The 13,310-nt window shown below is 39.6% G+C and overlaps 1 protein-coding gene across 5 annotated transcripts in view; it reads right to left on the bottom strand.

The window, feature by feature from the left end:
• palld (palladin, cytoskeletal associated protein) overlaps positions 1–13,310 on the bottom strand; it is a 90,758-nt gene that overhangs the window by 2,595 nt on the left and 74,853 nt on the right. For 2 of the 5 annotated variants that reach the window (XM_081379022.1, XM_081379026.1), the window contains 11 exons: positions 12,436–13,056; positions 10,651–10,789; positions 9,550–9,651; positions 9,004–9,042; positions 6,245–6,463; positions 4,779–4,928; positions 3,811–3,899; positions 2,882–3,014; positions 1,274–1,481; positions 904–1,069; positions 235–368 (listed from right to left, as the gene is read on the bottom strand). In XM_081379022.1, coding sequence (XP_081235148.1) covers positions 235–368; positions 904–1,069; positions 1,274–1,481; positions 2,882–3,014; positions 3,811–3,899; positions 4,779–4,928; positions 6,245–6,463; positions 9,004–9,042; positions 9,550–9,651; positions 10,651–10,789; positions 12,436–13,056 — 2,000 coding nt within the window. The remainder of the gene's footprint in view (positions 1–234; positions 369–903; positions 1,070–1,273; positions 1,482–2,881; positions 3,015–3,810; positions 3,900–4,778; positions 4,929–6,244; positions 6,464–9,003; positions 9,043–9,549; positions 9,652–10,650; positions 10,790–12,435; positions 13,057–13,310) is intronic. The other 3 variants (XM_081379023.1, XM_081379024.1, XM_081379025.1) reach the window with 3 other exon arrangements.

The raw sequence follows: 13,310 nt of genomic DNA, 5'->3' as shown, positions 1-13,310 counted from the left end.
ATGGCAAACACACAGCACTGGCTGATGGGATTGCTATGGGAACAGCACTGGGCGGAGGAAGGGAGTGTGCTTTTCTTGGACAGATTTAATACGGTTTCTTCCTTAGTCTGAAGCAACTAATGCAAGAACATTGATCAGATAAACCGCTTAGTCTGTATTTAGTGTATTTTGGTAATAACTCAGCATTGTTACATGATTTCGTGAGATCCGTTTCCACTGTGTGTTTAAACTAACCATGAACATCTAGACGTGCTGTACTGGAGATGATGCCAGCTTCATTCTTCGCTGAAACCGTGAACCAGCCTGCGTCTTCTTTCAGAGCCGGCTGGATGATCATACAGAGGTAACCAAAGTTGTCCTGGTGTATGCTGGGAAATGGAATTGAACATCAACATTGTTTGCCTTCAATTCATGCCAGGATTGTTTATTCATGCTACATGAACATATTAATTTGATTTGAATCCTCATGAGTAAACCGCATCCACAAACAATGTGACTGGAGACTTTACAGCTTGTGACTAAGTGTTCTTGTCCCTCTGAGGTGGTATAGACGGTAGCGTCTGTGGTTGGGTTACTGTGTGTATGTTTCTTTTACAAGGCCCTTTTCATCTGCATTGTGTGTGTGTATACACCACTTCAAACACCAGTCTCTCAACTGCTGCCATTTACAGACACATGGTGCAAAGTGAGTAGAATTTCATTTTAAAATATATCTATGAGGACAATAGTATTTAACAGGCGAGTCCATTACTTTCTGGTCTGGTTTATGCAAGTATAACACAACGATGATGAATAAAATTACTTGGGGTCTTAAAATATGTTCTCATCTATATTACATAGAGATTCTACAGTTTGATTGGTGGAATGGCTGCAGGAGGGCTGTGATTGGCTGAGGTCTCCTACCTTATCCTGTCTGTGTTGTGAGTGAAGGACTCGTTCTCTTTCTTCCAGAAAATCTGTGGGAATGGGACTCCAGACACACGGCACTCAAGACGCACAGGGTGACCCTCAGCGACACTTGTGTTCTGGAGTTTCTCAATGAAACATGGGGCTTTATGCATCTCTTTGGCTAAAAAAGAAAGAAAAGTAATAAGAAAAAAACTAAAATAAGTACCCATGTAATGTTTTATATTTAAAATAAATGCTGCTCTTTCAGCTTTCTATTAATCAAAGAACCCTGGAAAAAAATGTATCACTGTTTCAACAAAAAAATATTAGTGTATTTTATCTCTAGTTGAACTCTATGGTTGTGTAGAAGACCTTGGTTGAGTACCTGCAACAATAAGCTCAAGGTTGAATGAGTTCTGTCCAGCCCTGTTGCTGGCGATGCACGTGTAAACTCCAGCATCTCTGCTAGTGACAGGCTCGATGACCAATGAGTGAACTCCGTTCTCCCTCACCAGCATCTTGTGGGAGGAGTCTGGACGGATGGTCTGGCCATTCAGCTGCCAGATGAGGTCAGGAGTTGGCAGACCACTTACCTATGTTTTGAAAAAACAAATGTTTTCAGTATAATTTATTCTCTCACACATTATCTGTGCTATAAAATGTCAGTTACAGTGCAATCGCCCTTTTAAAGTATTTTCAAACCTAAAGCTAGTGTGTATGTGTTTGTCCCTGTGCGCCTGGACTGTGGCGTCTGTATGCGTGTGGTTCTCATGGGAAATGAGTCTGTGCACAATGCCTGAGATCTGTTTTCAACAACTCACATTCCTGAGAAACAACACCTGCCTCACCTGAAGTTGTGCCATTGAATGTCCCTGTGTGTTTATGAGTGTGTGCATGTGTTTGTGTTTACACGCATGGGGCTGAGAGGGGTGGACGGAGATGCTGGGTTATCCATCTGCATTTATTGTGATGTTCCTGAGAACACACTGCTCAAGTGCCGTTCCCCTGGGTGTGCATATTCCCTGCGTGATGCTTACAATGTCCATCATGCATCTCACTACAGCCATCTTGAGTGTGTTCATGACTTTTATTGAAAGAACAGCCTGCGTAAGTGAAAAAGCAGAAAACGCTTTGATTTTAGACCTCCTGAACTGCATCTAGGGACATTTGTGGCCTGGAAAGTTTAGAAAGCCTCAAAAATCAGCTCTATAAATACCATTGACATTAAGGACTCCTGTTACTAGTGAGGTCTTTTTATAGCGTGTGAATCCCTCCATGGCACAGTGAGCCTTTATTCTGAGTATGCAGTTCGCAGCCAGACATGGGCAGCGGTACAGAAGAAGAATGTAATACTACAGTTAGACGACAACATGAGGGAAAGAAATAGACCTGATAAGAGGTAGAGGTGGGGGTCACTGAAAGGATGCACTTTGCCTTAAGAAATTGTCAAACGGAGCAGCTAAATATTACATGAATGGTTGAATTTTTTATTCATTTTGTATGAGATTTGAAGTATTCTTTTTAGAGGAAGTTGGTAACACTTTGTTGGTTGGGCATGAGCAAGGCGGCAAATGAGGAGAAACAAAGAAATACGGGACAGACAAAACAGCTGCAGAGACAGAGGGAGGGAAGGAAGGATGGATAGAGAGGACAGTCTTCAGAGACAGCGGTAAGCCAATGGAAACACATCTGAGAGAAAGTAGAAAACTCAATAAAAGGAGAAAGAGAGAGAAAACTGAGGATAATTCCAGCCTTTTACTCGAGGTTATTCATCATTTTAGAAGTGATGAAACATCAACTTTATTTAAGCTTTTTTTTTTCTCTCTTTCCTTCAGAATGCAGAGGGAGGAAACTTTTCCCAGATAATCACACACAGAATGTTTCCTCCAGCCTCTGAAATGCCCATGCGTTTATTTATTTGTGAAGTAACCATGTAATAAGCGTTATGGTCACTATGGAGTTAAAGTGAGTGTGGCAGTGTTTGTGAAGTCACCTTGCAGTCCATGCGGCAGAGTTTACCCTCTTGCACAATAAGGTCACCGGGGGCCTGCAGGAAATGAGGGCGGAAGTGACGTTCCTGAATGTTCTCATTCTCATCACCACTGTCCCTGGACCTTGAGCGTGGTCTGGGAGAAAGGAAAAACAAAACAATTTTTTTTTCTTTTTTTAAATAAACATCATAACTGCATAATGTAAATATCAAGGTGAACAATTTAATAAAATGCATACTAATAATAAAAAAAAAAACTACATCAGATTGGATAAAAGGGTGGCATGTTAATGTCTTATATCAATTCAACAGACTGTCAAATTAAGACACTTCTATTGGACTTTAATATAGTAGGCAGGGTCAAGGTGAGGAACCATTTTAAGAGGAAGGGGGAATTGAAAATGTATACCTAATAAACATATCTACAGTAATAAGTGTTATATCAAAAATCATGGAAAAACAACTTTGTCTGTAATGCATTAAAAGGAAAAGGAGGAAAATGGAAAAGTAACAGGACACCAAAGTGCACTATAAGTGTAGACAGACAGGCATTTTTTTTATGGAGAGCAGCTCCGATTACTTCATGAGTAGGGAATCATTTCTACTTTTATGAATGAATGATAGGTTGGCACTTTGCATTGCCTTTGGAGACTATTGACTGTCAATCAAAAAAATGTAAAGACCTCAAAGGCCTGAATGGCCAGATATATTATATCCAATCCAGAGGAAACCCCACCCTTTGAAAAAGATTCACATCTTCTATTCTGCACAAAAGACTTCTTAACTTGTCCTTGCATCATTGTCCTAAATACACAGGTGTTCTTTACATGGGCCACGCCCTCTATTACTGTTAGTCCGATAAAGCAAACCTGATCCTGAACCTGAAGTAATCCACTGGCTGTGTATGTTTAGAAACAGCTCTACTTATATACCTGCGGATGTGTCCAGGTGTGGAGCGCTGACTTCTCCCCCTTTGGTTCACAGCCTGAACCATCATCCTTCCAGTACAGCTCACTCTCCCCTAAGAGAGAAAAACAGAATATATAGAGAGAGATAAGTAAAGAAACCCATAGTACCTGTTAAGCTTTTCTTATGGTCAATAGCTGGAATGCAGGAATACAAAATGTCCCCACAAAGATGGCAATATCCAAAAATCCTTCTGGGGACATTTTTTGTTCCCCATGAGAAAAACAGCTTATAAATCATACTAAGTGATGTTTTCTGAAAATGTAAAAACATTGAAAGTTTTCTATGATGGGTAGGTTTAGGGGATAGAATATACATTTTGTACAGTATAAAAATCACTATGTCTATGGAATGTCTCCATAAAACATGAGAAACCCAACGTGTGTGTGTACGTGTGAACTCTTGACCCTTCCGAAGGCTGTATGAAATATATTTCTTCTGGTCAGTCACTTCCCCCTGACAACCGATGTTTATCCGTCTCCACCAAAACACTGGTCAAGCTGACTAGCCACTTGACTGTGTGTGTGTGTGTGTGTGTGTGTGTGTGTGTGTGTATGTGTATGAGAAAACTATCAAATGATATCAAACTCAGATAAAATGCATCATATATTCAGTAGCAAAACTAACATTAAAAAAATGAAGTTAATTATTACTATAGGAAAGAAAACTAAATATTGCAAAAATATTGTCTTTTGCAATTTGGGCGGATGACTAGTCTCCAATTTTCTGAGAAATGCATGCTCTTGTGTTGCATGTGTAAAAACACAGACAATTCATCAGCTTGAATCAGTTAATAGAATTAGAATTAGAGTGTTAAGTTAACTTTGCACACTGAGCATACTTTTAAAATGAAAGATGATCAATCTTTTCAACAATGTTTCCCTATGCCAATATAATCATGTCTTATGTATTATATTAAGAGTGTATATCTCACCGCTGGGTTTCCTGCCATGATGGTGTAGTTCCCATCATCATCTAGTGAGGCAGCAGCTGTGTGCAGGGAGCATGTGCCGTCCGGATCACGACTGATACGGTAGTGTTCACTGCGCTTGGAAATCTGCTTTCCGTCCTTAAACCAGTACACCTACAAACACACACACAGATATAAACATGATTATGCAACAATCCAAAGCTTGTCCTGTTGATCCTTTCTTTTTCTCTTCATCATCGCTCTTGTTACTAAGTCTGCTGTCATCACACAGTCATTACAGTGGTCTCATGGTAGTCAGGAGACACACAATGATCGCGAGACAGCCATATATGGCAGGAATCTCAGAAGTGAAGCAGAGCTTCTGATGAAACCAGCCTAGTCACAGATGATAAACTCCACCACCAATCCCAGCTTCCCAGACTCCTCTCCTACAAACCCTTAACACAACATGCAGTACATGCCACTTTGCAAAGCACCATTAACCGTAAAATAAACTAGATTATAATCTACAATGAAATAAGATATAATACTTAAAGGGATAGTTCACTTTGAAATAAAATTTTGGTATGTTTTAGCTTACCTCAAGGGCATCCAAGATGTAGGTGTCTTTTTTTCCGCAGTAGTTTAAATTTTGATATTTTTAGGTCAAACCGTTCTTGTCTGTCAGTCATATAATGCAGGTCTATGGTCACTGTCTCAAAGAGCATGCACAGAGTCCAAATTAAAACAATTCCCCATCGTCCAAATTAAACAATTCCCCATTGTAAGTACACATTGATGGCCTAAGACACGAAACGAGCGGTTTGTGTGAGAAAACGAACAGTATTTATATCGTTTTTAGCTCTTATACACAGCCACGTCCAAGTGATCGGAGGGCGCGCGCGCATCCTGGTGTGTGACGTGTACGCAGACTGGTGCATAGATATATACACTAGATGTCGCCTTAAAGACATTCGTTCCAATGAACTGCTGTAGACAAGGCGACATCTAGTGTATATATCTATGCACCAGTCTGCGTACACGTCACACACCAGGATGCGCGAGCGCCCTCATATCACTTGGATGTGGTTGTGTAGAGCTAAAAACTATATAAAAACTGTTCGTTTTCTCACACAAACCGCTCGTTTCGTGTCTTAGGCCATCAGTGTGTACTTACGATGGGGAATTGTTTAATTTGGACGATGTGGAATTGTTTTAATTTGGACTCTGTGCATGCTCTTTGAGACAGTGACCATAGACCTGCATTATATGACTGACAGACAAAACGGTTTGACCTAAAAATATCAAAATTGAAACTACTGCGGAAAAAAAGACACCTACATCTTGGATGCCCTTGAGGTAAGCTAAAACATACCAAAATTTTATTTCAAAGTGAACTATCCCTTTAACTAGCTGCTGAGAAAGTCACTTTGATAAGAATCTGCTTACAAGCAATATGAAATGTAAATATGCATGTGACGACTTCTCACCTTTGGCATTGGGTCTCCGATGACCTTGCAGCTGAAGGTCACAGGCATGCCCTCGAAGACCTTGTAGTGCTTGAGCTTCTGATCGAAGATCGGTGCAACCTCTCCGGGTGCGTCTTCATCATGCTGAACATCGTCGTCAGATTCCTCGACAGGCGAGCGCTCCAGACGGAACTCAATCTCGCTGATCAACCGCTGCTCGAAGCTGGACACTTTATACTCCTGTCACACATACAAACACAAAGACTTTCATTTATGATCTTCTCCTCAAGTTACCAACTCATTCAATCACTCGTTTTATTCATTCAAGCACACATCCTCTCATCACCGTGCCCTATAATCTATTCAGTCTTGTATCCAACTCTTATTTCACTCTTTTTGATCTTTCATCTGGTCTGTTTCTTGTCTTCTGTTTCTTTTTATTTCACTCTGCAGCCAGAAGGAACATCTGGAGGAAAGTGTGTGCTGATGACACATCACAACAATAATTGCAGGTTTAAGACACAGCTGCAGAAACACACACATGCGTAGACAACGAACGCACACTCTCAATCTTGTTCTCTTGAACGTCCAGCCACATCCTCCCAAAAGCGCACACACATGCACATATCCTATGCAAACACACAGACAACCGCTATTTGCCCAAGGACGTGTGTTGAGCTCTAAGCACACTTTAAATTTATGGCACAACATTAACAGCATATCCACTTCCCACAGTTCAGAGGAAGAGAAGCATGTGCATTTTAGTGTCTCCACTCGAGTGTAGGAAATGTGCAAAGCAGACGCATGCGGTCTCCAGTGCCTGATCAGTTAGCAATAACATGATGACATGATGATGTTAGGCAGCCAGCTCAGTAAAAAAAAAAAGTCCTTTTCAAGACCTTTAACAATTCATCGATTATTCAAAATTGTTACACAGCTAACTGGAACATATTATGATGATTGACCTGTTCGGTGGCCAAATGCTTTTGCATAATGTTCGCTAAACTGCATAACTGACCGCTGTAAAAAGCAAATGACTGTATTAATGATTTTATAATATTTAGAAATGGTAACACAATTTCGATAGTCCACATTAGATATTCTACTATAAGAAACTTTACAACATGTCAACTACCAGTCAGTAGAGTATTAGTAGACTGTCTGCTTAATATCTGCTAACACTTTATTTGGATGAATAAAGGGACATTCTACTGACTATAAGTAACTCTGCAAGTATGCCAACTTATTCTACTAACCCTAAGTTAACAGTCTACTAATACTCTAATGAAAGTTAGTTGACATGTAGTTGCAATTAATGAGAGTTAGTTGACAGTTGCAAAGCTATTTAAAGTTAGTAGAATGTCTAAACCAGACATTTTAAATAGTTACTATTGTCATTTACTAATTACAGTTACTTATTTTCTTTCTTCTTAGATAAAATGATTTAAATTCACTTTCCATTTCATGTCCAAGTATCTGTGTAATAAATGGGAATATGTATTATACGTAGTTTTCGATAACTGGCTGACTCTACCTCTTACGTACACTACCATTTTATAAAAATAAATTAATGTTTTTTTTTCCAGCAAGGTCACATTTATTTAAACAAAAGTGACAGTAAAGCATTTATAATGCTATAAAAGATTTCTATTTTGAATAATTGCTGTTCTTTTAATTTTTCTATTCACCAAAGAATCCTAAAAAAACATGCATCATGGTTTCCACAACAATATCAAGCAGCACAATTGTTAGCAACATTGATAATAATAAATGTTTCATGAGCAACAAATCAGCATATTAAAATGATTTCTGAAGGATCATTTAACACTGACGTAGAAAATTCAGCTTGCAGCCTTAGTGAGCATAAGAGATTTCTTTTAAAAAATGTTTTACACAGTGTTTGAATTACAGGGGTGCTTTAAGGAACACAGACCCCCTAGTCCCAGTCAAAACACTCTAAAATCAGGCTTTCCATCACTGATATATTCAGTAATGCATCGTATAGTAGGGGCCTGGTTTAGAACAAGGGAAAACAGATCCTGGTTATCATATTAGTTGCCCATTCATTTCTATGGGTAAATGAGAAGAAACCTTTATTAGATTGATTTCTTTGTAAAAATACCTCACTAAATAGCATACAACTAAAAGTTATGGAGCTTTTCACAATTCAATTCAATAAAAATTGTGATAAACAAACATTATGTTGTGCCATTATATGACTCTTACGTTTAAAATAAGGCTCATTAAGTTTAAAATATAGGCTAGCAAACTGTTTACAACAGCTAAAATACAATGAAGCCTGCTGGTTAAAATATTTCACTATAGAACAATAAGCTGAGGTCATGCAAACTACTTTCTTCCTAATATTGGACCCCCCAGGAGTTTGCTATAATTCAAACACTGAATGCACTGCTTATTTGATCAGAAAGATTGCAATGTAAATCTCCATATTTGATGATTTTCCCAGAGACTACAATAGTCATCACTGTCATATCGCTGTCAAAGACTTTACCACGACGCTTACTCAGGACTCAGATATTCCATAAACAGAGACACATAAGAAAACATAGTGGATAGAGTAAACACACAATCACAAAGAGTAGTGACTGGCCAAAACATGGGGGTGGCCACACACAGAGGGGTGAGACAATTAAACAATCAGGGGTGGTCTCATGAGGTGAAGCAAAGGGAAATACAGGGGTGAGACACTCAGAGAACAGCGAAATATAAGGAGGACAGACTGCATGATGTTTGTAAAAGACAGGATGAGAATGAATAACCTTTTGAGGGACAGACTCTGAGTCAGCTGAGCTGCCTTCCTGTAGAGAGATCAGACAACAGGCAAGGGGGTTGAGGATGATGTCACATCCTGCACATATACACACCTATTGCACAAAAGTGCACTTTCAATGTGTGTTTGTGATGTGCTGCTTATCCTGTTGTTATGAACTTACCTGCTCACACACCTCCAAAATGCCTCACCGAAACACTCTCCTTGCCAAAATGACATCACCTTACTACGTATCCATTGCATATGTACAAGCACATGCAGGAGCTTGTAGCTATTAGCTGAATTAAGACGCATTTACAAGCACGCAGGCAAACCACAATGCTCTAAACGAAATACAACCGCCAAGTGGTACACTGGAAAAAGTGCGCGTACAAATTTGTAATGGATGCATTTTGTTTATAACCCATGTTTAAAAAGCCAGCCAATTATGAACAACTGCTTTGTTTGCTGTGACACAGTGGAGACATTGTGTAGGTGGGTTTGTGTGTTGTGCTCATGAGTATATGTGAATCTGTGTGTATGTGCGTGTGTATACCTGTGTAACTGGCTCCTCCTCCACCTGTTGTGTGTTAAACACTGTGGCGGCATTGTCAGCACCCAGCAGCCTGCGAGCCATCTTCTCCTCATAGGTTAACCTCTGAAAGCAAGCAGGATTAATCTGTCAGAGCCTGGGTTATTGTGTGAGAAAACACACATACACACACACAAGCAAAAGCATTATGATTATTTGGTCGCCTGTACTAGTAAATTCAAGGCTGTTAGTCGTGCTGAACACGTGGTGGTGGGTTTTGCTATGTGTGGTGGGGTTGATTGATTTTGGGGCTTCTATATTTTCAGTTGGAGGAACTGGTGGTGGAAGGTAATTTTCTCCATTTATTAGGTGTATTTTGTAAGAATGAAAGGTCACAGTGAACGTATATATATATAAAAGAAAAAAAGAAATTCCTATTATAGTCAACTAAACAGTTGTCACGTTGTGTAGTTCAGACACTTGCAGGAAGCAGAAATCAAGAGCCAAACAAAGTTTATTTTAACACACCAACTAAAATACAGGAATTCATAGGAGAAAGCACTACACAACAACTAATACCAGAACAAAGACTAACTCAAACTGAGGGCTTATATACACAGCAGACAGAGGGAGAAACTAACTAGACACACCTGAACTGAGGAACCTAATCAATATGTAACCATAGAAACAAACAGGGAGAGAACGGAGGAGACCTGAACTAATTAACAGACCAGATAAAAATAAATAAAAAAACGTATACCCTTGCACATATAGAAAGATATTTTGTTACATTTACATGAAACTTGTTTGATTTAACATCAAGCCATTTTTTTTGTACGTTGGAATACGCTGAGGTGACTCTTTTAGAACTCTTTTAGAGCTAATTATGACATTTTAAATTTTTAAAAATAAAATAAAATAAAGAAAGAAATTTTTATTTTCCTTACAGAAAAAGACCAAATACACTCAAACATGACTGCTTATGTTAATTGGTTATAATGGTGGTGTACATAGACATTATAATCAATATGGTAATGCTAGTAAGGCTAGTATGGTAGTACTATTAATGATCTATTGTAATTCTTTAGTAATCCAAACATAAGACCTTTGACACACATATAGTACCTGCTGTCCATTGCTGAGTCTCTCCTCTTTGAAACGTAGTTTCCTCTCTAGATCTTGTATGACAGCGTCTTTGGAGCCCTGGATATCCGAATCAGAGAAGATGCGAGGTGTACGGGGTGTAGTCTTACGTGGCAAAGCTCTGTAAAAACACAATCAGAAAATACTGAAAAAAGCAACAGATTACAGACTAAGCAAGAAACTCTGGCTACAGTGTTATAACCACCTGTCCACAAAACCTTTCCAGACAGCGGCTAGGATTAATGCACACTCATAAACAAACAAACAGAACAACAGCTTTTATAATACGTTGCATCATAAAAAAATTTTTTGCATATGCACTGGGAAGCAAGAATAATTTCCGTTATCTATTTGAAAATTCCGCAGCGTCTCTTATCTTTCCCCCTCTGGCTCTGGAATGCCAGGAAGAGAGAGAGGAATGAACAAGTGGGAGATAACAGAGAAAATAGAGATGGAGAGGTTGAGGACAGGAGCAGCAGCTTTGAAGAAAAACTCTCTCACACACACCCTGGATGAGTGGAATAAACTCAAGTTTCATCAGACCATCTTAACTGAAGATCAGAATCATACATCACAAGTAATAATAAAGCTGGAAACATTCTCAAAGATTCAGTACTTGATATCTGCATTACTTGCAGAAGATTTAATAAATAAATTATTTTTGAATATGCCAGGTGGATTTAAAAAAATATATAATTAAAATAGCTACTTGTGAACAGTGACCAGTGGCTGTTTGTCCCAGTGTATTTTAATAAGTATATACAAATACAGAATTTATTAATCATTTGAATTTGCAATATTTGAGTTTTCAATTTAAGTTTAGTTTATGTTTTAGTAATTTGGGTTACTTGATAACTTGACACTTGTTCAGTTTTTAAAAACATATTCTGTTCAGCTTTAATTTTTAATTTTAAGTTATTTTAATTTTCACTTTAGGTTTTTTATTTTCATTTTAGTACATAAAGTTGTGTACAAAATGACAAAATTACCATAAAAGTAGTTTTGGATTGTAGACAAAGTAGAAGTAAGCCATCCAATAGCTTTGAGGTAATTTAAAGTCATTATAATCTCAAAATCTTTTCCACCATAGCAATCAAATCTCATTCATCCAGTGTGTTGTGATCCATCACACTTACGAATCAACAATTTATTTATTTTTGGAGCTCAATGATCAGTGGTCGCCTTCTACTTTTGGAAAGATAAAAAAGCAGCCCAGACATTTAGTAAAAATTCCCCCTTTTGTGTTGCACAAAAGAAAGAAGCTCATACAGGTTTGAAACCACATGAGGGTGAGCAATTGAATTTGTTATCCCTTTAAAAGCACTCATTTCCACTTGTGAAGCAGTGTGCTTTATACTTCTGTAGGATTGAGAATGAGAAAGGAAACCTCCGTAATACACAGGCCTGACCCTCAAGGTTCCTCAGCTCCCATTGATCCCCGTGTCTCCATAAACATGCCATGGAAGAATGCATACAGTACATGTTTTCCATGCAGCTGCAAAGCAGGAGCTGCACTCCAAATTACTTATTACTTACTTACTTACTTACTTTATACTTTATTGTCAGACTGAAGTCTGAAATTTTTCTTACATGACAGTATCCATGTTATTAGCCCAAGTGTTCACACTATGTGCCCTTTATAGTACTCTACTGGAGCTCTTGATTAAGTGCTCAGTATTTCTATAGTATAGAGAATGACTGCACACCTTCAAATCGAGAAGCATTTAAGATGCGTTCAAACCTTAAGAGATGATTGTGGGTACTCACATTGTGCCGTTACCCTTGGGCAGCCCAAGCGCGTTCATTGGTGGTGGTGGAGGAGGAGTGGCTGGGAGCACCGATACCAGAAATCCGGCTGGTGATTGGGGAGTGGACGTGAAGGGCGAAGAGCTGTCTGAGCGGGTGGGGCTTGACGTGACAGGTGGTGGAGGCGGCGGAGGGGGGAAGTCTTGCGGCAAGCCAGAAGGAGAGGACAGAGTGCTGGAGCTGAGGAAGGGCGGAGGGGGTGGCGGGAAGGAAGGTGAGCTGGGAGACTCCACGCTGCTTCCTTTGGACAGTAGCGGCTGCTGCTGGAAGGGCGGAAGAGTGACACGGCTGAAGGGCTTGTGGGCTGTTATGGGGGACAGCGGACTGGAGCTCGAGGAGGTCGAGGACTGCGTGCTGTATCCAATTGGTCCACCGCTTGTTGTGGGACTCTGGGCAGCGATGAACTGCTTGGGTCGGGCATAGTTGAAGGTGCTTGTCTGCATGGTGCTACTCTCCAGCTCCTGGAACGAAGGAGGAGGTGGGAGAGGTGGAGAAGGAGGCGGGACTTCCTGAGGAGGGGAAAGCGGTTGTTGCTGCTCTTGAAGGATCTGATCTTGAAGCTGCTTCAGTTGTGCCGCGTTTCTGCAAGGAGAAAATTACAAACAAAAGGACTGTTTAGCATCACACTAACTATACACATTTTACTACAAGAGTCTGTCGGGTAATAGGACCGTCTAACTGTACAGTTGCACAACCTGACAAACATAACCTGAACTGACGTCAACACATCTTAAGATAAGGTTTGGAGAGCATGTTTGCTGGGACTAAACCTGGCTAAATATAACTCTGTACACAATTATAAAACTGATAGCTCTGGTCCTGGATTACTCAAAACA

This window comes from Scardinius erythrophthalmus (assembly GCF_964197995.2).
Source record: "Scardinius erythrophthalmus genome assembly, chromosome: 11".
Classification (NCBI taxonomy): Eukaryota; Metazoa; Chordata; class Actinopteri; order Cypriniformes; family Leuciscidae; genus Scardinius; species Scardinius erythrophthalmus.
Note: the sequence above shows the minus strand (reverse complement) of the source record. Positions and strands in the feature narration are given on the sequence as shown.